Source organism: Rattus norvegicus, chromosome 11 (assembly GCF_036323735.1).
Source record: "Rattus norvegicus strain BN/NHsdMcwi chromosome 11, GRCr8, whole genome shotgun sequence".
Lineage (NCBI taxonomy): Eukaryota > Metazoa > Chordata > Mammalia > Rodentia > Muridae > Rattus > Rattus norvegicus.
Genome location: NC_086029.1, coordinates 97,657,273 through 97,683,207, shown reverse-complemented (window position 1 = coordinate 97,683,207; position 25,935 = coordinate 97,657,273). Strand labels below are relative to the sequence as shown.

General features: G+C 42.9%; 1 protein-coding gene and 1 non-coding gene across 2 annotated transcripts in view; both read right to left on the bottom strand.

Moving 5' to 3' along the window:
• Spag6l (sperm associated antigen 6-like) overlaps positions 1 to 5,368 on the bottom strand; it is a 95,741-nt gene extending 90,373 nt beyond the window's left edge. The window contains exons 1-2 of the mRNA NM_001034960.1: positions 5,298 to 5,368; positions 5,123 to 5,218 (exon numbers count right to left, since the gene is read on the bottom strand). Of these exons, the coding sequence (NP_001030132.1) occupies positions 5,123 to 5,218; positions 5,298 to 5,322 (121 nt within the window). The 5' untranslated portion in view covers positions 5,323 to 5,368. The remainder of the gene's footprint in view (positions 1 to 5,122; positions 5,219 to 5,297) is intronic.
• A 19,552-nt stretch (positions 5,369 to 24,920) lies between these two features.
• Positions 24,921 to 25,053, bottom strand: LOC120095750 (small nucleolar RNA SNORA17). The gene has a single exon (XR_005491542.1). It is a non-coding gene; the product is annotated as a small nucleolar RNA SNORA17 (small nucleolar RNA).
• Between the last annotated feature and the right edge of the window lie 882 nt (positions 25,054 to 25,935).

The window sequence follows — 25,935 nt, the reverse complement described above, 5'->3', positions numbered from 1 at the left end:
TTTTAAAACTATTGCTCTGTAATACTGCTTGAGGTCAGAGATGGTGATTCCCCCAGAAGTTCATTTATTGATGAGTATAGTTTTCACTGTCCTGGGGTTTTTGTTATTTCAAATGAATTTGCAAATTTCTCTATCTCTGTAAAGAATTGAGTAGGAATTTTAATGGGGATTGCATTGAATCTGTAGATTGCTTTTGGCAAAATGACCATTTTTACTATATTAATCCTGCCAATCCATGACTATGGGAGATCTTTCCATCTTCTGAAATCTTCAATTTCTTTCTTCAGAGACTTGAAGTTCGTGTCATACAAATCTTTCACTTGCTTGGTTAAAGTCACACCAAGATATATTATTTGGGACTATTGTGAAGGGTGTCACTTCCCTAATTTCTTTCTCAGCCTGTTTATCCTTTGAGTAGAAGAAAGCTACTCATTTGTTTGAGTTAATTTTATACCCCCAACACTTTGCTGAAGTTGTTTATCAGGTTTAATAGTTCTCTGGTGGAACTTTTGGTGTCACTTAAGTATAGTACCATATCATCTGCAAATAGTGATAGTTTGACTTCTTCCCTTCCAATTTATATCCCTTTGACCTCCTTTAATTGTCTGGTTGCTCTGGCTAGGACTTCGAGTACTATATTGAATAAGTAGGGAGAGAGTGAGCAGCCTTGTCTAGTCCCTGATTTTAGTTGGATTGCTTCACGTTTCTCTCCATTTAGTTTAGTTTCTCTCCATTTAGTTTAATGTTAGCTACTGGTTTGCTGTATATGGCTTTTACTATGTTTAGGTATGGGCCTTGAATTCCTGATCTTTCCAGGGCTTTTATCAAGAAGGGGTGTTGAATTTTGTCAAATGCCCTCAGCATCTAATGAAATGACCATGTGCTTTTTATCTTTGTGCTTGTTTATATAGTGGATTACGTCAATGAATTTCCGTATATTAAACCATCCCTGCATCCCTGGGATGAAACCTACTTTATCATGATGGATGATCATTTTGATGTGTTCTTGGATTCAGTTTTATCTGTAACTGTGTGTACGTGCATGTGAGTGTGTGTGTGTGTGTGTGTGTGTGTGTGTGTGTGTGAGTGAGTGCCTGTGCCCATGGAGACAAGAGCCACTGGATCCCCTGGAGCTAGAATTTACAGGTGGTTGTGAGCATTTTGGCCTGGGTGCTGGGAATCAAACACAGTTTGTCAGGAAAAACAGTACAAGCTCCTAATGGCTGAGCCTTCTCTCCAGCCCCTGAAACAACCAATTCTTTAATGACAACATCTTAGAAATCAGTACTAGTTCTATGGCTGATAGGGTGGAGTACAGAGGAAGTGGGTGTGATCCTGTCTAGTGACCTACGTGTGATCTATCCTGAGTATAGTGATGGTGAGCACACAGGAGCTGAGATTACATACAGTGAAATGCACACAAGACAACATGACTGAGGAAACATGAATGGAATAAATCACTTTCTGCCAATATTGGCATCATAACTATAGTGACAATAAACTTTTGAAATGTCACTAGGGAATTAAATGGAGGGCAAAGGGCACTTATCTCAATTTTTTTCCATCTTTATTAACTTGAGTATTTATTTACATTTCGATTGTTATTCCCCTTCCCGATTTCCAGGCCAACATCCCCCTCACCCCTCCCCTTCCCCTTCTATATGGATGTTCCCCTTCCCATCCTCCCCCCATTACCACCCTCCCCCAACAATCACATTCACTGGGGGGTTCAGTCTTAGCAGGACCCAGGGCTTCCCCTTCCACTGGTGCTCTTACTAGGATATTCATTGCTACCTATGAGGTCAGAGTCCAGGGTCAGTCCATGTATAGTCTTTGGGTAGTGGCTTAGTCCCTGGAAGCTCTGGTTGGTTGACATTGTTGTACATATGGGGTCTCGAGCCCCTTCAAGCTCTTCCAGTCCTTTCTCTGATTCCTTCAACGGGGGTCCCATTCTCAGTTCAGTGGTTTGCTGCTGGCATTCGCCTATGTATTTGCTGTATTCTGGCTGTGTCTCTCAGGAGAGATCTACATCCAGTTCCTGTCAACCTGCACTTCTTTCCTTCATCCATCTTATCTAGTTGGGTGGCTGTATATGTATGGGCCACATGTGGGGCAGGCTCTGAATGGGTGTTCCTTCAGCCTCTGTTTTAAACTTTGCCTCCCTATTCCCTGCCAAGGGTATTCTTGTTCCCCTTTTAAAGAAGGAGTGAAGCATTCACATTTTGGTCATCCTTCTTGAGTTTCATGTGTTCTGTGCATCTAGGGTAATTCAAGCATTTGGGCTAATAGCCACTTATCAATGAGTGCATACCATGTGTGTTTTTCTGTGATTGGGTTACCTCACTCAGGATGATATTTTCCAGTTCCATCCATTTGCCTGTGAATTTCATAAAGTCATGTTTTTGATAGCTGAGTAATATTCCATTGTGTAGATGTACCACATTTTCTGTATCCATTCCTCTGTTGAAGGGCATCTGGGTTCTTTCCAGCTTCTGGCTATTATAAATAAGGCTGCTATGAACATAGTAGAGCATGTGTCTTTGTTATATGTTGGGGCATCTCTTGGGTATATGCCCAAGAGAGGTATAGCTGGGTCCTCAGGCAGTTCAATGTCCAATTTTCTGAGGAACCTCCGGACTGATTTCCAGAATGGTTGTACCAGTCTGCAATCCCACCAACAATGGAGGAGTGTTCCTCTTTCTCCGCATCCTCGCCAGTATCTGCTGTCACCTGAGTTTTTTATCTTAGCCATTCTCACTGGTGTGAGGTGAAATCTCAGGGTTGTTTTGATTTGCATTTCCCTTATAACTAAAGATGTTGAACATTTCTTTAGGTGTTTCTCAGCCATTAGGCATTCCTCAGCTGTGAATTCTTTGTTTAGTTCTGAACTACTTTTTTTTTTTTTTTTTTTTTTTTTTTTGGAGCTGGGGACTGAACCCAGGACCTTGTGCTTGCTAGGCAAGAGCTCTACCACTGAGCCAAATCCCCAACCCCTGAACTCCATTTTTTAATAGGGTTATTTGTCTCCCTGCGGTCTAACTTCTTGAGTTCTTTGTATATTTTGGATATAAGCCCTCTATCTGTTGTAGGATTGGTGTCAATTTTTTTAATTAAAGATAAAAACCTTACTCAAGTCTAAATGCTCCCTTACCACTTCTACAGGGTTGTAGGGCCCAAAGGGATCCAGGTCTCAGAACAGCCCACAGAATCAACTAAGCAGGGTGCACAGGGGCTCATAGAGACTGAAGGGATGGACGCAGACCCTGCATGGGTCTGAGCTAGGCTCTGCGTACTGTGTTCTCTGTGTAGCTCAGTGTTCTTGTGGGACTGCTAACAGTGGGGGGAGGGGTGAGTCTCTGACACTTTTGCCAGGACTTTTTCCTCCTAGATTGCCTTGCCCAGTCTTGGTCTGAGGGTCTGTGTCTTATTGTAACTTGTTATGCAATTCAGTTAATATCTCTGGGAGACCTGAGTGGTTTTTTTTTTCCTTTTTCAGGGAAACAAGAGAAATAGTGGATATAGGGGAGCAGTGAGAAGAAAGAGAGGAGACTGAGAGGAGCAGAGGGAGGGGAAACTGAGGTCAGGATGTAAATGTTTGAGAAAAGAATAAAATTTTTTAAAAAATAAAGAAAATATCCAAGAATAAACACTGAACTCCAAAGGACAAAACAAAGAACTAAAAGGTACGAGGTGTTTGAGTTAGTTTTGAAGATATCCTATAATGTGCCTGACGGTGGTGGCACACACCTTTGATCCCAGCCATCACAGTTAGGAGGCAGAGGCATGTAGATGGCTATGAGTTCCAGGACAGCCAAGGCTACACAAAAGTTGTCTCAAAAAAAGAAAGAAAGAAGGAGGGGGAGGGGGGAGAAAGGGGGAGGGGAGAGGAAGTGAGGGAAGGAAGGAAAGGAAAGAAAAAATAAAGAGAAAAGAAAATATCCTATAAAATAAAGGTTTCTTAAGACAAAATAGTGACAGTAATCCCATAGTTCAGTTAGTAGCTCATGCTTGATCTGAGCAAATGAAACTCCTTCCTCCTCCTTCCTCCCTCTGCCTCTTGTCTCGAGCCTTTCCCCCTTCCCCCTCGCCCTTCTCCAGTTCCCCTCTTCCTCTCTCTGTCCTCCCTGCTTCTCTCTCTTTCTCTCTTCCCTCTCTTCTTTCTCTTCCTATCTTACTCTTTCTCTTCCCCACTTTTCCCACTCCTCAATTCAAGGGACAGATTTAGAGCATCCTAAGGATTTTACAAAGCCATGTCTTTACCTACTTACAATCTAGGAGCTTAACATTACATGTTCTCTACACAAGACCAAAAGTGCTATGATGTGTCTTGAATTTTTCTGTTGTAAGGATGCCTAAGATGGTCAAAAGTGGGCTAGAGGGAGTGAGGACATGGCCTAATGAGTAAAGTGCTTGCTGAGTAAGCTGAGGGCCCTGGTTTGGATTCCCCAGCACCCACAAAAAAGGGGGGCATGGTGGCAAGTGCCTGATCTCCCCCAGCCCCTGCACAGTGCATTTGCTAACAGCCAGTCTTACAGAAATGACAGAGTTCAGATTCAGTGAGAGATCCTGTGTCAGGAAGACATACCTGTCAGGGACACGCGGGCGGGCGTCATACACACACACACACCCAGACACACACAGAGAGGGGGGGAGGGGAACGGAGGGAGGGAGGGATGGAGAGAGGGGGGGCAGGGAGGGAGGGAGGGAGAGATCGTGAATAAAATGGATCTGATTAGGAAGAGTAAGATCTATGCTAAATGACTTCCAGGCAATTCATACTGCTTTGAATTATCCTGACAACCTGCCTGATTTCATGAGATCCCCTACTCCCCCCCCCAAAAAAAAGGGGACTGGAGAGATTGTACAGGAGGAACTTGGAGACAGCTCTCTGACTCACCGGGCACACACACTCTCAACAACAAAACAAAACAAAACCTTAGCAGTAAGGAACCCAGGAGGACAGCAGCAGAGGGGGACAGGGAGTCAGGGAACGGAAGAGGATAAGAGATTAAGGTGGGGTGGCAGGTGAAGGGGAGTGTGTGGGATATTAGGGACAGCAAGGTTAGTGGCCCTCAGAGCCAGCAGCTGAGGAAGGAAGACAATGCGTGGGGTGCAGACTCACCTGCATTCTGTAGCGTTTCTATGTTTTGGGGTCTGGTCGCCAGCTCTGCCACCATCTGCACGAATTGCGTCCGGGCTTTCTGGTACTGCTCGAACACTGAGAAGAGAGACCCGGTGGAGGTGTCCTACGACCCGAGGCGCCAACCCTCCCGAGTGCCCGCTCGCCTTTGCCATACCTTGAAGCACCTGCCGCTGGCTCATGGCGCCGCCCCCGCTTCACCAAGTGCAGGTGGTCGGCAGATACCAGGACTCCTGCCTCTGCTGGGCCGGTACTGAGATCCGTTCCTCTGTGTATACGTCTCCAGGGCAACTGACCGCAACCGGGCGCAACCGCCAGCAAAGGTCGTGACGTCACGGCCAGGATGCGGAAGGCTAGTAAGCTCTATCAGCGTACAGCGCGCCTTGCACCTGCCTGAGGTAGTGAGGGTGTCTCTTGGCCAGCGACTGTCAGAAAACATGGTCCTCTACACACGGACCCAGAGTGGCTGGGGTGGTGCCTACAGGTGCGGGCACCACACACAGTCCAGAACAACCAAACATGTAACCACCGCGTGTAATCTGGTCGATACAGTATTGTCAAAGCAGCCTTAACACTGTTTTGTTTCTGGTGTATCCCCAGTACACAGGACATTTTTGGTTTCTGGATCTCTGAAAACTCAAATAACCGTATACTTAATTGCACTTACTACAGCAACTAAGAAGTCTGGGACAATCAGTGGGGAAAGCAGAACAACAAATAATACTTTTTTTTAATCTTTATTAACTTGAGTATTTCTTATTTATATTTCGATTGTTATTCCCCTTCTCGGTTTCCAGGCCAACATCCCCCTAACCCCTCCCTCTCCCCTTCTATATGGGCTTCCCCTCCCCATCCTCCCCCCATTACCACCCTCCCCCCAACAATCACGTTCACTAGGTAAGAACAAATAATATTAATATCCTATGGTCCAGGGTTACTCTTAATAACAACTTTGTGATCTGCATTTCCTTGGATATTTTGTTTTAAAGTCGAGCTTCATTTTGTGGCTGAGTGACATTTCCAAAATGGGGTGGGGACTGTATCTTGAGCTTAAAGAAAACCAGTTTCTTTGTCTTATTACTAAAAATGATATTTTTGGAAAGTTTCATACGAGTACAAAATGCAACGATTTTTAAGGCATATGCAGGAGTCCCACACACTGTGTTTTTAACTGGCCTTGTAGGAATGAGATCAAATTTCAGAGATATTTTAGGCTAAAGGTATTTTAAACAAAAAGGTGGTTTGATGTTCTTTGCACTCTCACACAGGAGAACAGCTGGGGTCAGGGGAGGGTTGGGTAGGTGGTGTGGGTGTGTGGATGAGTGTTTGAAACAGTCTCTCTCTACATAGCCACGAATGCCCTGGAATTCACTATGTAAGCCTGGCTGACTTTAAATTCAGGGCTTTGAACTTTGCCTGCCTCTACCTCCTGATTGCCCTCAGCCCTCGCTAAACAGAACAACTCTTAACTGAGAAAGTCTCCAGTAACTTTTAACAGTCTATGCATTACACTTACATTGGTTTCTACCTTCTTTTTCAAAAGTTACCAAATATTTCAGTAATGTGTGTCTCCTTTAAAAATCTATCTGACTTGACAGTTTCACCAGGTGTCAAGTGGGCAGATAGTGCCCACTCCCACAGAGTGCTAGCAAGACAGAAAACCCAACAGAAGGGGCATACGTGTTCTCACACAGTAGAACATCTGGGGCATGTTCTCATCTGGTTCTCATCTTTGGAATCTTCTACAATAATTTTTTAAGCTCTCACCCATATCTGAGCTCCCAGAGTAGTCAGGAACTAGAGAGAAGGCAGTATGTTAGTCCTTTTTGCCCAGGGCTCTCCAGAAATGCTCCTTACCTTCCAATTCTGAAGTTTGCATGCTGATACTAGACCTTTGCTTGACTCTATGGAATAAATTTCACAGTGATCTCTCATTTCCTCACTGGACTCTTTAAAATAAAAGTTGTTGGATAGCCCCACTTAGAGACATAGGAGTAAAGAATTAAAATTGCAAATGAGTCCTCATAATTTTATTTTCAGTTCCCTGTTGCATTATGAGAAAAAAATCAACTTAAAAATTAAATGTCCTTAACTGGGCCTTTAATCAGAGGCAGGTGACTCTCTGTGAGTTCCAAGACAGCCAGGGCTGTTACACAAAGAAACACTGTCTTTAAACAAGCTGTTCTTCTAAACTGCTGTCCCTGCTATTTCTGAACATGTCATTACCATCAGTTAAATTTATTGTTCCTGATAAAACATGTTTTGGGTTGCCTACTTCATTTCTGAAAAAGCTTGATGTGTTAAAGAAATTAGATGTTCATTCTCTCAGCAGAGGGAGGTAGAGCTGCCAGAATCTGAGTTCAAATTTGACTCAAGTTTTCTGTTGCTGTGATGAAACGCCATGACCAAAAGCAACTTGGGGAGGGAGTTTTATTTTGACTATCAAGTCACAATCGGTCACCAGGAGAAGTCAGGACAGGATCACAAACAGAGCAGAAACCTGGAGGCAGGAGCTGACACGGTGGCGGCTTAGTCACTTTCTGTCTGCTCCCAGATCACTAGACCAAGAGAGGCCCCACTTGCAATGACCTGGGCCTTCCCATATCAACCATCAGTCAAGAAAACATGCCACAGGCCAGCCTGGTGGGGGCACATTCCTGATTGAAGTTTCTTTTGCCCAATGTCTCTGGTTTATGTTAAGATGGCATAAAACTAACCATCAAACATCACCCTTGGGGAGCTCAAAGTTAGCCAGAGCTAGATGAGACCATCTCAAAACAATCAAACTTTTGCTGTTTATTCTAGATTTCTTTTCTAACTTTAGTACATTCATTTATTTATTTATTTATTTATTTATTTATTTACTTGTTCATTTATTTAGTGTGTGTGTCTGGGTGTGTGTCTCTGTGTGTGTCTGTGTGTGTGTGTGTCTGTGTGTGAGTGTGTCTGGGTGTGTATCTGGGTTTGTGTGTGTCTGTGTGTGTGTGAGTGTGTGTGTCTGTGTGTGAATGTGTCTGTGTGTATGTGTGTGTGTGTGTCTGGGTGTGTGTCTGGGTATATGTGTGTCTGTGTGTGTGTGTCTGTGTGTGTGTCTGTGTGTATGTGTCTGTGTGTATGTGTCTGTGTGTCTGTGTCTCTGTGTGTCTGTGTGTGTGTCTGTGTGTGAGTGTGTCTGTGTGTGTGTCTGTGTGTGTGTGTCTGTGAGTGTGTCTGTGAGTGTGTATCTGGCTGTGTCTGGGTGTGTATCTTGGTTTGTGTGTGTCTGTGTGTGTGAGTGTGTGTGTCTGTGTGTGACTGTGTCTGTGTGTATGTGTGTGTGTGTGTCTGTCTGGGTGTGTGTCTGGGTATATGTGTGTCTGTCTGGGTGTGTGTCTGGGTATATGTGTGTCTGTCTGGGTGTGTGTCTGGGTATATGTGTGTCTGTATGTGTGTGTCTGTGTGTGTGTCTGTGTGTATGTGTGTGTGTGTGTGGGTGTGTGTCTGTGTGTGTGTCTGTGTGTCTGTGTCTCTGTGTGACTATGTGTGACTGTGTCTGTATGTGTGTGTGTGTGTCTGTGTGTCTGTGTCTCTGTGTGTCTGTGTGTGACTGTGTCTGTGTGTATGTGTGTGTGTGTCTGTCTGGGTGTGTGGTTATGTGTGTCTGTATGTGTGTGTCTGTGTGTGTGTCTGTGTGTATGTGTCTGGGGTGTGTGTGTGTGTGTGTGTGTGTGTCTGTGTGTCTGTGTCTCTGTATGTCTGTGTGTGTGTGTGTGTGAGTGTGTCTGTGTGTGTGTGTGTCTGGGTGTGTCTGGGTATGTCTGGGTGTGTGTGTGTATGTGTGTGTCTGGGTATGTCTGAGTGTGTGTCTCTGTGTATGTGTGTCTGGGTGTGTCTGGATGTGTGTCTGTGTGTGTCTGTGTGTGTGTGTAGACATACCCATGTGGAAGTCAGAGAACAACGTTTCAGAGTCCATTCTCTCCCACCATGTGGGTTCGAGGTCAAATGAAAGCCCTCAAGCTTGGCAGCAGGTGCTCTTGTCCACTAAACCATTTCACCAGTCCTTCTAAATTTGAACAATTTAAAGTTCAGAGAAAAAAAAAGTAGACACTGTCAATATGGCAAAATAACAGTCAACAAATTGGTAAAGGATCTTCACCATTCCTACAACTGACAGAGAGCTGTATCCAAAATATATAAAGAATTCAGGAAATTTGACAACAACAAGACAAATAACCCAATTAAAAATGGGCTAAAGAGGGGCACTGGAGCAGCAGGTCCCTAGCGGTCCAGACACCACCCAGACCTGAAGGAATGGATCAACAGTTCTCTGCACCCAAATCCCATGGGAGGAAGAGCTAAACCTTCAGAGGAACAGACATGCCTGGGAAGCCAGAAGAGACTACACTCTGCCCACATTTCTGACTCCAGAGGAAAACACCTAATGCCATCTGGGACCCTGGTGCATGGGGGGCTCGGGGAAAAGGCAGCGCATACCCTCCTGGCTGCCGCCCTTACGAAGAGCTCAAAAGCAACCTCCACATGAGCAACTTGAGCCACAGGACCACAGGTAAGACCAACTTTTCTGCTCCAAGCGACCTGCCTGGTGGACTCAGGACACAGTCCCACAGGAACAGCTGAAGACCAGTAGGCAGGAAAGACTACACGCCCAAAAGCAGAACACTCTGTTCCCATAACTGGCTGAAAGAAAACAGGAAAACAGGTCTACAGCACTCCTGACACACAGGCCTATAAGAAGGTCTAGCCAAGTCAGAAAAAGCAGAACAAGGTAACACCAGAGACAACCTGATGGCGAGAGGCAAGCTCAAGAACCCAAGCAACAGAAACCAAGACTACATGGCATGATTGGCGCCCAATTCTCCCACCAAAGCAAACACTGAATATCCAAACACACCAGAAAAGCAAGATCTAGATTTAAAATCATATTTGATCATGATGCTGGAGGACATCAAGAAAGACATGAAGAACTCCCTTAGAGAAATGCAGGAAAACATAAATAAACAAGTAGCAGCCTATAGAGAGGAATCACAAAAATCCCTGAAAGAATTCCAGGAAAACACAATCAAACAGGTGAAGGAATTAAAAATGGAAATAGAAGCAATAAAGAAAGCACAAAGGGAAACAACCCTGGATATAGAAAACCAAAGGAAGAGACAAGGAGCCGTAGATACAAGCATCACCAACAGAATACAAGAGATAGAAGAGAGAATCTCAGGAGCAGAAGATTCCATAGAAATCGTTGACACAACTCTCAAAGATAATGTAAAACAGAAAAAGCTACTAGTCCAAAACACACAGGAAATCCGGGACTCAATGAGAAGATCAAACCTAAGGATAATAAGTATAGAAGAGAGTGAAGAATCCCAGCTCAAAGGACCAGTAAATATCTTCAACAAAATCATAAAAGAAAACTTCCCTAACCTAAAGAAAGAGATGACCATAAACATAAAAGAAGCCTACAGAATAGAATACAGGCTCCAAATAGATTGGACCAGAAAAGAAATTCCTCCCGTCACATAAGAGTCAAAACACCAAATACACAAAATAAAGAAAGAATATTAAAAGCAGTAAGAGAAAAAGGTCAAGTAACATATAAAGGCAGACCTATCAGAATCACACCAGACTTCTCACAAGAGACTATGAAAGCCAGAAGATCCTGGACAGATGTCACACAGACCCTAAGAGAACACAAATGCCAGCCCAGATTACTGTATCCTGCCAAACTCTCAATTAACATAGATGGAGAAACCAAGATATTCCATGACAAAACCAAATTTACACAATATCTTTCTATAAATCCAGTCCTACAAAGGATAATAAATGGTAAAGCCCAACATAAGGAGGCAAGCTACACCCTAGAAAAAGCAAGAAACTAATGGTCTTGGCAACAAAACAAAAAGAAGAAAAGCAAACAAACATAATCTCACATCCAAATATGAATATAACAGGAAGCAATAATCACTGTTCCTTAATATCTCTCAATATCAATGATCTGAACTCCCCAATAAAAAGACATAGATTAACAAACTGGATACGCAATGAGGACCCTGTATTCTGCTGCTTAAAGGAAACACACCTCAGAGAAAAAGACAGACACTACCTCAGAGTGAAAGGTTGGAAAACAATTTTCCAAGCAAATGGTCTGAAGAAGCAAGCTGGAGTAGCCATTCTAATATCAAATAAAATTGATTTTCAACTAAAAGTCATCAAAAAAGATAAGGAAGGACACTTCATATGCATCAAAGGAAAAATCCACCAAGATGAACTCTCAATCCTAAATATCTATGCTACAAATAAAAGGGCACCTACATACATAAAAGAAACCTTACTAAAGCTCAAAACACACAGTGCACCTCACACAATAATAGTAGGAGATTTCAACACCCCACTCTCATCAATGAACAGGACATGGAAACAGAAATTAAACACAGACATAGACAGACTAAGAGAAGTCATGAGCCAAATGGACTTAACAGATATTTATAGAACATTCTATCCTAAAACAAAAGGATATACCTGCTTTTTACCACCTCATGGTACATTCTCCAAAATTGACCATATAATAGGTCATAAAACAAGGCTCAACAGATCCAAAAAGATAGAAATAATCCCATGCTTCCTATCAGACCACCACGGGCTAAAGCTAGTCTTCAATAACAATAAGGGAAGAATGCCAACATATACATGGAAGTTGAACAATGCTCTACTCAATAATAACTTGGTCAAGGAAGAAATAAAGAAAGAAATTAAAGACTTCTTAGAATTTAATGAAAATGAAGGTACAACATACCCAAACTTATGGGACACAATGAAAGCTGAGCTAAGAGGAAAATTCATAGCTCTGAGTGCCTGCAGAAAGAAACGGGAGAGAGCATATGTCAGCAGCTTGACAGCACACCTAGAAGCTCTAGAACAAAAAGAAGCAAATACACCCAGGAGGAGTAGAAGGCAGGAAATAATCAAACTCAGAGCTGAAATCAACCAAGTAGAAACAAAAAGGACCATAGAAAGAATCAACAGAACCAAAAGTTGGTTCTTTGAGAAAATCAACAAGATAGATAAACCTTTAGCCAGACTAACAAGAGGACACAGAGAGTGTGTCCAAATTAACAAAATCAGAAATGAAAAGGGAGACATAACTACAGAATCAGACGAAATTCAAAAAATCATCAGATCCTACTACAAAAGCCTATATTGAACAAAACTTGAAAATCTGCAGGAAATGGACAATTTCCTAGACAGATACCAGGTACTGAAGTTAAATCAGGAACAGATAAACTATTTAAACAACCCCATACCTCCTAAAGAAATAGAAGCAGTCATTAATGGTCTTCCAACCAAAAAGAAGGCAGGTCCAGACAGGTTCAGTGCAGAATTCTATCAGATCTTTATAGAAGACCTCATACCAATACTATCCAAACTATTCCACAAAATTGAAACAGATGGAGCACTCCCGAATTCCTTCTATGAAGCCACAATTACTCTTATACCTAAACCACACAAAGACCCAACAAAGAAAGAGAACCTCAGACTAGTTTCCCTTATGAATATCGACGCAAAAATACTCAATAAAATTCTGGCAAACCGAATCCAAGAGCACATCAAAACAATCATCCACCATGATCAAGTAGGCTTCATCCCAGGCATGCACGGATGGTTTAATATACGGAAAACCATCAACGTGATCCATTATGTAAACAAACTGATAGAACAAAACCACATGATCATTTCATTAGATGCTGAGAAAGCATTTGACAAAATTCAACACCCCTTCATGATAAAAGTCCTGGAAAGAATAGGAATTCAAGGCCCATACCTAAACATAGTAAAAACCATATACAGCAAACCATTCGCTAACATTAAACTAAATGGAGGGAAACTCGAAGAAATCCCACTAAAATCAGGGACTAGACAAGGCTGCCCACTCTCTCCCTACTTATTCAATATACTTCTTGAAGTTCTAGCCAGAGCAATCAGACAACAAAAGGAGATCAAGGTGATACAGATTGGAAAAGAAGTCAAAATATCACTATTTGCAGATGATATGATAGTATATTTAAGTGATCCCAAAAGTTCTACCAGAGAACTACTAAACCTGATAAACACCTTCAGCAAAGTGGCTGGGTATAAAATTAACTCAAATAAATCAGTAGCTTTCCTCTACACAAAAGACAAACAAGCCGAGAAAGAAATTAGGGAAAGCAGCAGCTCTCTGCTCCCAATCCCTGTGGGAGAGAGACCTCACCGCCTGGTCAGGTGGGCACTCCTGAGGCTGCAGAGCGGAGGAGACCACCAACACTGCCCACCCCTGCCCACATCCCTGGCCCAAGAGGAAACTGTTTAAGGCCTCTGGATTCCCGTAGGGGAGGGCCCAGGAGCGGCAGGACCCCTGCACCTGAGACACCGCCGGAACCTGAAGGAAACAGACCGGATAAACAGTTCTCTGCACCCAAATCCCGTGGGAGGGAGAGCTAAAACTACAGAGAGGCAGACACACCTGGGAAACCAGAAGAGACTGCACTCTGCGCACATCCAGACGCCAGAGGAAAACACCAAACGCCATCTGGAACCCTGGTGCACTGAGGCTCCCAGAAAGAGCGGCGCAGATCTCCTCGGTTGCTGCCGCCGCGGAGAGGACTTAGGCAGTACCCCACGAGCACACTTGAGCCTCGGAACCTCAGGTAGGACCAACTTTTCCCCTGCAAGTGACCTGCCTGGTGAACTCAAGACACAGGCCCACAGGAACAGCTGAAGACCTGTAGAGAGGAAAAACTACACGCCCGAAAGCAGAACACTCTGTCCCCATAACTGGCTGAAAGAAAACAGGAAAACAGGTCTAAATCACTCCTGACACACAGGCTTATAGGACAGTCTAGCCACTGTCAGAAATAGCAGAACAAAGTAACACTAGAGAAAATCTGATGGCGGGAGGCAAGCCCAGGAACCCAAGCAACAGAAACCAAGACTACATGGCATCATGGGAGCCCAATTCTCCCACCAAAATAAACATGGAATATCCAAACACACCAGAAAAGCAAGATCTAGTTCCAAAATCATATTTGATCATGATGCTGGAGGACTTCAAGAAAGACGTGAAGAACTCCCTTAGAGAACAAGTAGAAGCCTACAGAAAGGAATCGCAAAAATGCCTGAAAGAATTCCAGGAAAACACAATCAAACAGTTGAAGGAATTAAAAATGGAAATAGAAGCAATCAAGAAAGAACACATGGAAACAACCCTGGATATAGAAAATCAAAAGAAGAGACAAGGAGCTGTAGATAGAAGCCTCACAAACAGAATAAAAGAGATGGAAGAGAGAATCTTGGGAGCAGAAGATTCCATAGAAATCATTGACTCAACTGTCAAAGATAATGTAAAGCAGAAAAAGCTACTGGTCCAAAACATACAGAAAATCCAGGTCTCAATGAGAAGATCAAACCTAAGGATAATAGGTATAGAAGAGACTGAAGACTACCAGCTCAAAGGACCAGTAAATATCTTCAACAAAATCATAGGAGAAAACTTCCCTAACCTAAAAAAAAGAGATACCCATAGGCATACAAGAAGCCTACAGAACTCCAAATAGATTGGACCAGAAAAGAAACACCTCCTGTCACATAATAGTCAAAACACCAAACACACAAAATAAAGAAAGAATATTAAAAGCAGTAAGGGAAAAAGGTCAAGTAACATATAAAGGCAGACCTATCAGAATCACACCAGACTTTTCGCCAGAAACTATGAAGGCCAGAAGATCCTGGACAGATGTCATACAGACCCTAAGAGAACACAAGTGCCAGCCTAGGTTACTGTATCCTGCAAAACTCTCAATTAACATAGATGGAGAAACCAAGATATTCAGTGACAAAACCAAATTTACACAATATCTTTCTACAAATCCAGCACTACAAAGGATAATAAAGGGTAAAGCCCAACATAAGGAGGCACGCTATACCCTAGAAGAAGCAAGAAACTAATCGTGTTGGCTACAAAACAAAGAGAAGAAAAGCACACAAACATAACCACATCCAAATATGAATATAACAGGAAGCAATAATCACTATTCCTTAATATCTCTCAACATCAATGGCCTCAACTCCCCAATAAAAAGACATAGATTAACAAACTGGATACGCAACGAGGACCCTGCATTCTGCTGCCTACAGGAAACACACCTCAGAGACAAAGACAGACACTACCTCAGAGTGAAAGGCTGGAAAACAACTTTCCAAGCAAATGGTCAGAAGAAGCAAGCTGGAGTAGCCATTCTAATATCAAATAAAATCAATTTTCAATTAAAAGTCAACAAAAAAATTAAGGAAGGACACTTCATATTCATCAAAGGAAAAATCCACCAAGATGAACTCTCAATCCTAAATATCTATGCCCCAAATACAAGGGCACCTACATACGTAAAAGAAACCTTACTAAAGCTCAAAACACACATTGCACCTCACACAATAATAGTGGGAGATTTCAACACCCCACTCTCATCAATGGACAGATCATGGAAACAGAAATTACACAGAGACGTAGACAGACTAAGAGAAGTCATGAGCCAAATGGACTTAGCAGATATTTATAGAACATTCTATCCTAAAGCAAAAGAATATACCTTCTTCTCAGCTCCTCATGGTACTTTCTCCAAAATTGACCATATAGTTGGTCAAAAAATGGGCCTCAACAGGTACAGAAAGATAGAAATAATCCCATGCGTGCTATCAGACCACCGCGGCCTAAAACTGGTCTTCAATAACAATAAGGGAAGAATGCCCACATATACGTGGAAATTGAACAATGCTCTACTCAATGATAACCTAGTCAAGGAAGAAATAAAGAAAGAAATTAAAAACTTTTTAGAATTTAATGAAAATGAAGGTACAACATACCCAAACTTATGGGACACAATGAAAGCTGTGCTAAGAGGAAAACTCATAGCGCTGAGTGCCTGCAGAAAGAAACAGGAAAGAGCATATGTCCGCAGCTTGACAGCACACCTAAAAGCTCTAGAACAAAAAGAAGCAAATACACCCAGGAGGAGTAGAAGGGAGGAAATAATCAAACTCAGAGCTGAAATCAACCAAGTAGAAACAAAAAGGACCATAGAAAGAATCAACAGAACCAAAAGTTGGTTCTTTGAGAAAATCAACATGATAGATAACCCTTAGCCAGACTAACGAGAGGACCCAGAGAGTGTGTCCAAATTAACAAAATCAGAAATGAAAAGGGAGACATAACTACAGATTCAGAGGAAATTCAAAAAATCATCAGATCTTACTATAAAAGCCTATATTCAACAAAACTTGAAAATCTACAGGAAATGGACAATTTCCTAGACAAATATCAGGTACCGAAGTTAAATCAGGAACAGATAAACCAGTTAAACAACCCCATATCTCCTAAGGAAATAGAAGCAGTCATTAAAGGTCTCCCAACCAAAAAGAGCCCAGGTCCAGATGGGTTTAGTGCAGAATTCTATCAAACCTTCATAGAAGACCTCATACCAATATTATCCAAACTATTCCACAAAATTGAAACAGATGGATCACTCCCGAATTCCTTCTATGAAGCCACAATTACTCTTATACCTAAACCACACAAAGACCCAACAAAGAACGAGAACTTCAGACCAATTTCCCTTATGAATATCGACGCAAAAATACTCAATAAAATTCTGGCAAACCGAATCCAAGAGCACATCAAAACAATCATCCACCATGATCAAGTAGGCTTCATCCCAGGCATGCAGGGATGGTTTAATATACGGAAAACCATCAACGTGATCCATTATATAAACAAACTGAAAGAACAAAACCACATGATCATTTCATTAGATGCTGAGAAAGCATTTGACAAAATTCAACACCCCTTCATGATAAAAGTCCTGGAAAGAATAGGAATTCAAGGCCCATACCTGAACATGGTAAAAGCCATATACAGCAAACCAGTTGCTAACATTAAACTAAATGGAGAGAACCTTGAAGCAATCCCACTAAAATCAGGGACTAGACAAGGCTGCCCACTCTCTCCCTACTTATTCAATATAGTTCTTGAAGTTCTAGCCAGAGCAATCAGACAACAAAAGGAGGTCAAGGGGATACAATCGGAAAAGAAGAAGTCAAAATATCACTATTTGCAGATGATATGATAGTTTATTTAAGTGATCCCAAAAGTTCCACCAGAGAACTACTAAAGCTGATAAACAACTTCAGCAAAGTGGCTGGGTATAAAATTGACTCAAATAAATCAGTAGCCTTCCTCTACACAAAAGAGAAACAAGCCGAGAAAGAAGTTAGGGAAACGACACCCTTCATAATAAACCCAAATAATATAAAGTACCTCGGTGTGACTTTAACCAAGCAAGTAAAAGATCTGTACAATAAGAACTTCAAGACTCTGAAGAAAGAAATTGAAGAAGACCTCAGAAGATGGAAAGATCTCCCATGCTCATGGATTGGCAGGATTAATATAGTAAAAATGGCCATTTTACCAAAAGCGATCTACAGATTCAATGCAATCCCCATCAAAATACCAATCCAATTCTTCAGAGAGTTAGACAGAACAATTTGCAAATTCATCTGGAATAACCAAAAACCCAGGATAGCTAAAACTATCCTCAACAATAAAAGGACTTCAGGGGGAATCACTATCCCTGAACTCAAGCAGTATTACAGAGCAATAGTGATAAAAACTCCATGGTATTGGTACAGAGACAGACAGATAGACCAATGGAATAGAATTGAAGACCCAGAAATGAACCCACACACCTATGGTCACTTGATTTTTGACAAAGGAGCCAAAACCATCAAATGGAAAAAAGATAGCATTTTCAGCAAATGGTGCTGGTTCAACTGGAGGTCAATATGTAGAAGAATGCAGATCGATCCATGCTTATCACCCTGTACAAAGCTTAAGTCCAAGTGGATCAAGGACCTCCACATCAAACCAGACACACTCAAACTAATAGAAGAAAAACTAGGGAAGCATCTGGAACACATGGGCACTGGAAAAAATTTCCTGAACAAAACACCAATGGCTTATGCTCTAAGATCAAGAATCGACAAATGGGATCTCATAAAACTGCAAAGCTTCTGTAAGGCAAAGGACACTGTGGTTAGGACAAATCGGCAACCAACAGATTGGGAAAAGATCTTTACCAATCCTACAACAGATAGAGGCCTTATATCCAAAATATACAAAGTACTCAAGAAGTTAGACCGCAGGGAGACAAATAACCCTATTAAAAAATGGGGTTCAGAGCTAAACAAAGAATTCACAGCTGAGGAATGCCGAATGGCTGAGAAACACCTAAAGAAATGTTCAACATCTTTAGTCATAAGGGAAATGCAAATCAAAACAACCCTGAGATTTCACCTCACACCAGTGAGAATGGCTAAGATCAAAAACTCAGGTGACAGCAGATGCTGGCGAGGATGCGGAGAAAGAGGAACACTCCTCCATTGTTGGTGGGATTGCAGACTGGTACAACCATTCTGGAAATCAGTCTGGAGGTTCCTCAGAAAATTGGACATTGAACTGCCTGAGGATCCAGCTATACCTCTCTTGGGCATATACCCAAAAGATGCCCCAACATATAAAAAAGACACGTGCTCCACTATGTTCATCGCAGCCTTATTTATAATAGCCAGAAGCTGGAAAGATCCCAGATGCCCTTCAACAGAGGAATGGATACAGAAAATGTGGTACATCTACACAATGGAATATTACTCAGCTATCAAAAACAACGGCTTTATGAAATTCGTAGGCAAATGGTTGGAATTGGAAAATATCATCCTGAGTGAGCTAACCCAAACACAGAAAGACATACATGGTATGCACTCACTGATAAGTGGCTATTAGCCCAAATGCTTGAATTACCCTAGATGCCTAGAACAAATGAAACTCAAGAAGGATGATCAAAATGTGAATGCTTCACTCCTTCTCTAAAAGGGGAACAAGAATACCCTTGGCAGGGAAGAGAGAGGCAAAGATTAAAACAGAGACTGAAGGAACTACCATTCAGAGCCTGCCCCACATGTGGCCCATACATATACAGCCACCCAATTAGACAAGATGGATGAAGCAAAGAAGTGCAGACCGACAGGAGCCGGATGTAGATCGCTCCTGAGAGACACAGCCAGAATACAGCAAATACAGAGGCGAATGCCAGCAGCAAACCACTGAACTGAGAATAGGACCCCCGTTGAAGGAATCAGAGAAAGAACTGGAAGAGCTTGAAGGGGCTCGAGACCCCATATGTACAACAATGCCAAGCAACCAGAGCTTCCAGGGACTAAGCCACTACCTAAAGACTATACATGGACTGACCCTGGACTCTGACCTCATAGATAGCAATGAATATCCTAGTAAGAGCACCAGTGGAAGGGGAAGCCCTGGGTCCTGCTAAGACTGAACCCCCAGTGAACTAGACTGTTGGGGGGAGGGCGGCAATGGGGGGAGGGTTGGGAGGGGAACACCCATAACGAAGGGGAGGGGGAGGGATTAGGGGGATGTTTGCCCAGAAACCGGGAAAGGGAATAACACTCGAAATGTATATAAGAAATACTCAAGTTAATAATAAAAAAAAAAATGGGGCTGAGAGCTAAACAGAGAATTCTCAACTAAGGAATGCCGAAAAACACCTAAAGATGTGTTCAATATCCTTAGTCATCAGGGAAATGCAAATCAAAACAACCCTGAGTTCCCACTTCACACCAGTGAGAATGGGTAAGATCAAAGACTCAGGTGACAGCAGATGCTATTGAGGATGTGGAGAAAGAGGAACACTCCTCCACTGTTGGTGGGATTGTGAGCTGGTACAACCACTCGTCCTGTGATTCCTCAGAATATTGGACATAGTACTCCCTGGGGACCCAGCTATTCCATTCCAGCTATACCCAAATGATGCTCCAATATATAACAAGGACACGTGCTCCATTGTGTTCATAGAGGCCTTATTTACAATTGCCAGAAGCGGGAAAGAACCCAGATGTCCCTCAACAGAGGGATGGATACAGAAAATGTGATACATTTACACAATGGAGTCTACTCAGCTATTAAAAACAATGACTCCATGAAATTCTTAGGCAAATGGATAGAACTAGAAAATATCATCCTTGGTTACAGGCTGTAACCCAGTCACAAAAGAACACACACGGTATGCACTCACTGATAAGTGGATCATAGCCCAAAAGCTCAACATACCCAGGATACAATTCACAGACCACATGAAGCTCAAGAAGAAGGAAGACTAAAGTGTGAATGTTTCAGTCCTTCTTAGAAGGGGAACAAAATACTCACGGGAGGAAATACAGGACAAAGAGTGGAGCATGGACTTAAGAAAAGGCTATCTAGAGACTACCTTACCTGGGGATCCATCCCATATGCAGCCACCAAACCCAGTCACTATTGCTGATGCCAAGAAGTACTTGCTGACAGGATCCTGATATGGATGTCTCCTGAGAGGCTCTGTCAGAGCCTTACTGATAAGGATACTTGCAGCTAACCATCAGACTGAGCACAGGGACCCCAATGGAGGAGTCAGAGAAAGGACTGAAGGAGCTGAATAGGGTTTGCAACAATATCAACCAATCAGACACCCCAGAGCTCCTGGGGACTAAACCACCAACCAATGAGTACATATAGAGCAACCCATGGCTCCAGTCGCATATGTAGCAGAGGATGGCACTGTCAGGAGGAGGAGCCCTTGGTCCTGTGAAGGCTCATTTCTCCAGTGTAGAGGAATTCCAGGGTGTAGAGGTTGGAGTGGGTGGCTGGGAAAGGGATCATCCTCATAGAAGCAGGAGGAGGAAGAATGGGAGAGGGGGGAACTGGGAAAGGGGATAACATTAGAAATGTAAATACATAAAATATCCAATGAAAAAGAGGATAAAATCATATAAGAGATTTTGTGTCCTAATACTGAATCACCCTTGTAAAAAGCTTGCTTTTGTTATGGTTGTTTGTTTTCTTTCTTGAGACAAGTTTTCTCTTTTTAATAGCTCTGACTGTTCTGGAACTCAATGTGTAAGCCAGGCTGGTCTCAAACTCACAGAGATCTACCTGCCTCTGCCTCCCAAGTGCCAGGATGTACCACCATGACAGACCCAAAAGCTAGTTTAATGCCTGTTCCATTCTCTTTTCAAATGTCCTTTGTGAGTCCAGAAAACTTCATTATCATGGTTTTACATGTTACTCGTGCCTTTACTAATTGTAACATACATGTATTTTTCCAGTTTTCACTATATTTTAAAAGTTATATATTCTATATATATATATGCTGATGTGACATTAACATTCATATTTTTAAAATGTGCTGCACCGTCTGAACATAACTATCACTATGTGCCAACAACTTTGCTAATGAGAATATGCCTGTGCTCCCCCGGGTCTGAAGTCTAGTGAGAGGAGTGAGTTCATTCTGCAAGCATATAGTACAGTTGGTATGAATTCAACAGACGTATCTGCTTCTGTTTTAAGGACTGTAATCACTCCAAATTTGTTAAGTGCTTTGGGAACAAAGATCAGGTGGTTGGGGTAAAGCAGAGAATGGTGAAATATAAGAAACATTATTTAAGTAATAAAAGCATATTCAAAACAAAAATTAACCACTTATATAGATTTGAAGTCCTTTAATAAACAAATTTAAACATTACATTAGCATTTGAGAGTCATGACTGGTGATGGTGGTGATTTGAATAGGAATGGTCCCCTAGACTCACGTATTTTAGTGCTTGTCCTCCAGGGAGTGGCCTTGTTGGAGTGGGTGTGGCCTTGTTGAAGGAAGTGTGTCACTGTTGGGGCAGGCTTTGAGGTCTCAATGCTCAAGCTACACCCAGGATGAGATACAGTCTCCTTCTGCTGTCTGTGGATCAAGATGTGGAGCTCTCAGCTCCTTCTGCAGCACCATGTCTGCCTGGATGCCGCCATGCTTCCCACCATGATGATAATGGACTGAACCTCTGAAACTGTAAGCCAGCCCCAATTAAATGAGCAATGTACCAAGGGCAGCACCTCTAAAGAAAACTGGCACACGCATATCCAGCAGCCATTAACTGCCAACAGCTCCTCGACTTCATACATACATACAGACATACATACATACATACATACATACATACATACATACATACATACATACACACATACATACATGTAAGTTCTGTTACTCTAGAGGTCCCTGACTCATACACTGAGATCATCCAAATGTGGACTCCCTCATCCCCTTTGCTGACTGACAGGAACTCACTATTTGGTCAGAGATTTGGTTTGGTTTGATTTTGCTTGATGGATCCAACACAGACATTAGAACTAAACAGGCAAAGTGTAAACTGCTCTCAGGTCTGGCCCTTCAAAGTCCAGTATTTATTATTATCTGACAACTTTTACTGCTATATGTATAGGTGCTGCGTGTATAGGTGCTGCGTGTATAGGTGCTGTGTGTATAGGTGCTGCATGTATAGGTGCTGCGTGTATAGGTGCTGTGTGCGTAGGTGCTATGTATAAGTGCTATGTGTATAGGTGCTGTGTGTATAGGTGCTGTGTATAAGTGCTGTGTGTATAGGTGCTGCATGTATAGGTGCTGCGTGTATAGGTGCTGCGTGTATAGGTGCTGTGTGTATAGGTGCTGTGTGTATAGGTGTTATTGTATGGATAATATGTGTATGGATGCTTTGTGTATAGTTACTTATGTATAGGTGCTATATGTATAGGTGCTAGGTGAATGGATGCTGTATGTATAAATGCTATATGTATAAGTGCTGTATGTATAGGTGCTATAGACACAGGATCTGGGTCCAGCCTGTCAGCAGAACTGTTCTCCTGTCAGAGTAAGAATATGCTGTCTCTTCTACCTCCCTAGGTAATGCACGCCTGCTCTGTTCAAGAAGCCAGTTAAAGGGCTAGAATATAGAAAGAACTTCTATCCTCTGCTTACAAGATAACTTATCTGCTCAAAGTCAAAATGTAACATTCGTTAACTCTCCAACTTCAATAAGGGGAAAAAAAGCCTTTTAAAATTATAAACCACAAAGATATTTTCCAAAACACTTGGAACAAACAGAAGTCTTGTAGGTTAACATTATATGTGGACAGGTAAATCTTGATGTGTTACTTTATTCTATAAATATAATTTGGATTCAATTTAATAAACTTGTAAATTGATTCATTAGTGTTACTATCCCTCCTGTGATGGTAAGTTTGTTTTGTTTTCGTCAACATGATTCAAGTTGGGAAAACAAAACCTTTGAGTGGGGGATGTTGAGACAGGGTTTCTCTGTGTAGCCCTGGTTGACCTGAAACTCACTCTATAGATCAAGCTGGCCTGGAACTCATGGAGATCAATCCGCCTCCGCCTCTGCCTCCGCCTCTCAAGTAAGAAAACAGAATTTTAATTTTGGAATTGCCTCTATCAGGTTGTCTGTAGGGAAGTCTGTAGAACATTTTTTAAATTGATGATTGATGGGGAAAAGCCCAGTTCACAGTGGGTGGTGCCATCCCTAGGCAGGTGGCTGTGGAGCAGGAAAGTCATGTGGCAGGGAAAGATGGTCTGGAGCAAGAGTGAGGTCAAGACATGTTCGACCCCAAAAATCTCGTCCTGAGACCAGCAGAAATAGAAATGCTTCCTCCCTGCTCTGGGCCTGTATGTCCTGGTGCACATAGCCTTGCGAGCCCCACCTCTGCCACCTTTCAGGTAGTCACATAGCCTGGTGGCCAGGTTACAGGTTAAACTTTTCTCCTTATAAGGATATGTCCAGCAAACACCTGGAATTCCTCTTCATATAAATGAACGTTCCTCAGCACCTAAGTACCAACCAATAATATATATCCACCCCCAAAACCCCTACCAACTCCCCAAGGTTTATATAGACCTTGTTCCCCCACAATAAAGAGAGCTGTCTCAATGAAAACCGTCTCCAGAGAAGGCTGTTTCTCCCACACTCACACTGACCAAGATTCTGACCACTCCACCTCCACCTCCTAAGCTCTCTACCTCCTGTCTGTTCTTCTGCTCTCATACTCTTGGGGCCAGCTCATCAGCAGCCCATGCAGCTAGGGCCGGTTTTACCCTGCTGACCAGTCAAAGCGCAGGACCCACTCTCTCAAATGCTGCCGCAGGTCAGGGACAGGGACAGCTCTCCTGCCTGCTATGACAAGGGGTGAGGGAGGGCATCTCTCCCACACTGCTGCATGGCAGATAAGGTGCAGGGCCAGCTGTCCCATGCTCACACCCTCAGGGCTGGCTTACCTGTGCCCCTGCCACCAGGGTCAGCTCTAATGGACTGCCTAGGGGAGGTGTAGCGTCCACTCTCCTAAATGCTGAATAAAGCTGGCAAGGGGCAGGGCCATCTCTCCTGCTCTCATGATCCTAGGATAAGGTTTCCCACAGTACCAAAGTGAGGTCCAGCGGTGAGTCCAGTTTTGCACAGCCCTCAGCTATCCTGTCCTCAGGTGGCATCCTGCCCTTTCTGGTATCAGACCTCTACTGCTGCAGGGCCACAGACCCAGATGTGGCCCCTGGTGTCAGCACAGGCCAGGACCCCAACACGTCCCTGGTGGCATCTCTGGCCTCTCTACCCCACAGTCTCCAGGTCTGTCTCTTGTTATGTGCCCACATCCTTCTGTGTCTCCTTTTCCTCCATTTCTCCACCACTTACTTGCTCCTCTTAGTCGCACATGAGGTCTCTGGTGTCTGCAGTCATCCCAGGAGTGGCCTCTGCTTGTGCATTATGGCACCAGGCAGGGGTCATCTCAGGCTCACTTCCCCCCCCCCCCCCCCCCGAGAATGTTAGGCTACTAAGCATTCAGACCTTCACAGGCCAGAATGCTTGAATGTAGACATAGCCTGTCTCCTGTCTGCCACCTACTGGCGCACATGTAGCACAGCAGCCACACCTGCAATGTCTCTACATACTGCCGTCATTTCCTCCATTTCTTTTCCTCCTTCCAATTCCTTCCATGCACCCATCTCACTCCTTCCCAAATAAACGGCCACTTTTTCTTGTTAATGTTACATGCATGTGTAACATCTGAGCCAATTAGTGTTGCTCGTACATATATAATTTCAAGGATGACTACTTGGATTTGTATAACCAATTATGAGGCTCATCCCTAGAGAAGATGAACCCTACACTCTCTTTTTTCTTTTTTTTTTCCGGAGCTGGGGACCGAACCCAGGGCCTTGCGCTTGCTAGGCAAGCGCTCTACCACTGAGCTAAATCCCCAACCCCCGAACCGTACACTCTCAACAGTCCTTAGTTGCCTGTAGTTCTTTGTCTAGGTGTAAAACTCCAGGAGGGTTCCTATTTTTATTTGGTATTATCATTATTATTATTATTATTATTATTATTTGGTATTACTGGTATTATTATTTGTCCTGTTTAGGCAGCCATGTTTTTGAAGCATCATAGGATAGCTTCCCTATTCATTTCTATAAGTCACGACCTCACAGAAGACTTCTTGGTCCTCCGACTCTTGCAGAATTCCCAGCCCCTGTCCCACTATGTTTCCCAAGCCTTGGATGCAGAAATTGTGTTGCTTATGTGGCCATTGAGAGTTTGGCCACCTTGTGACTAGTTTTTCTCTGAGTTTTGACCAGTCGTGGTTTTCTTTAATACTCACTGACTACTGCAAATAAACTTCTAGAATGAGGAGAGAGAGCTTCACTTGTCCGTGAATAAAAGAATAACTATTTAAAATGTAGTGGGCAATTATGCTAGTTTGGTAAAGTGGTGGTAAGGGGTTCTCCGGTAAGATTCATAAGCTCACTAGGTAGATTTCCAGTCCCAAGCAAGCTTTC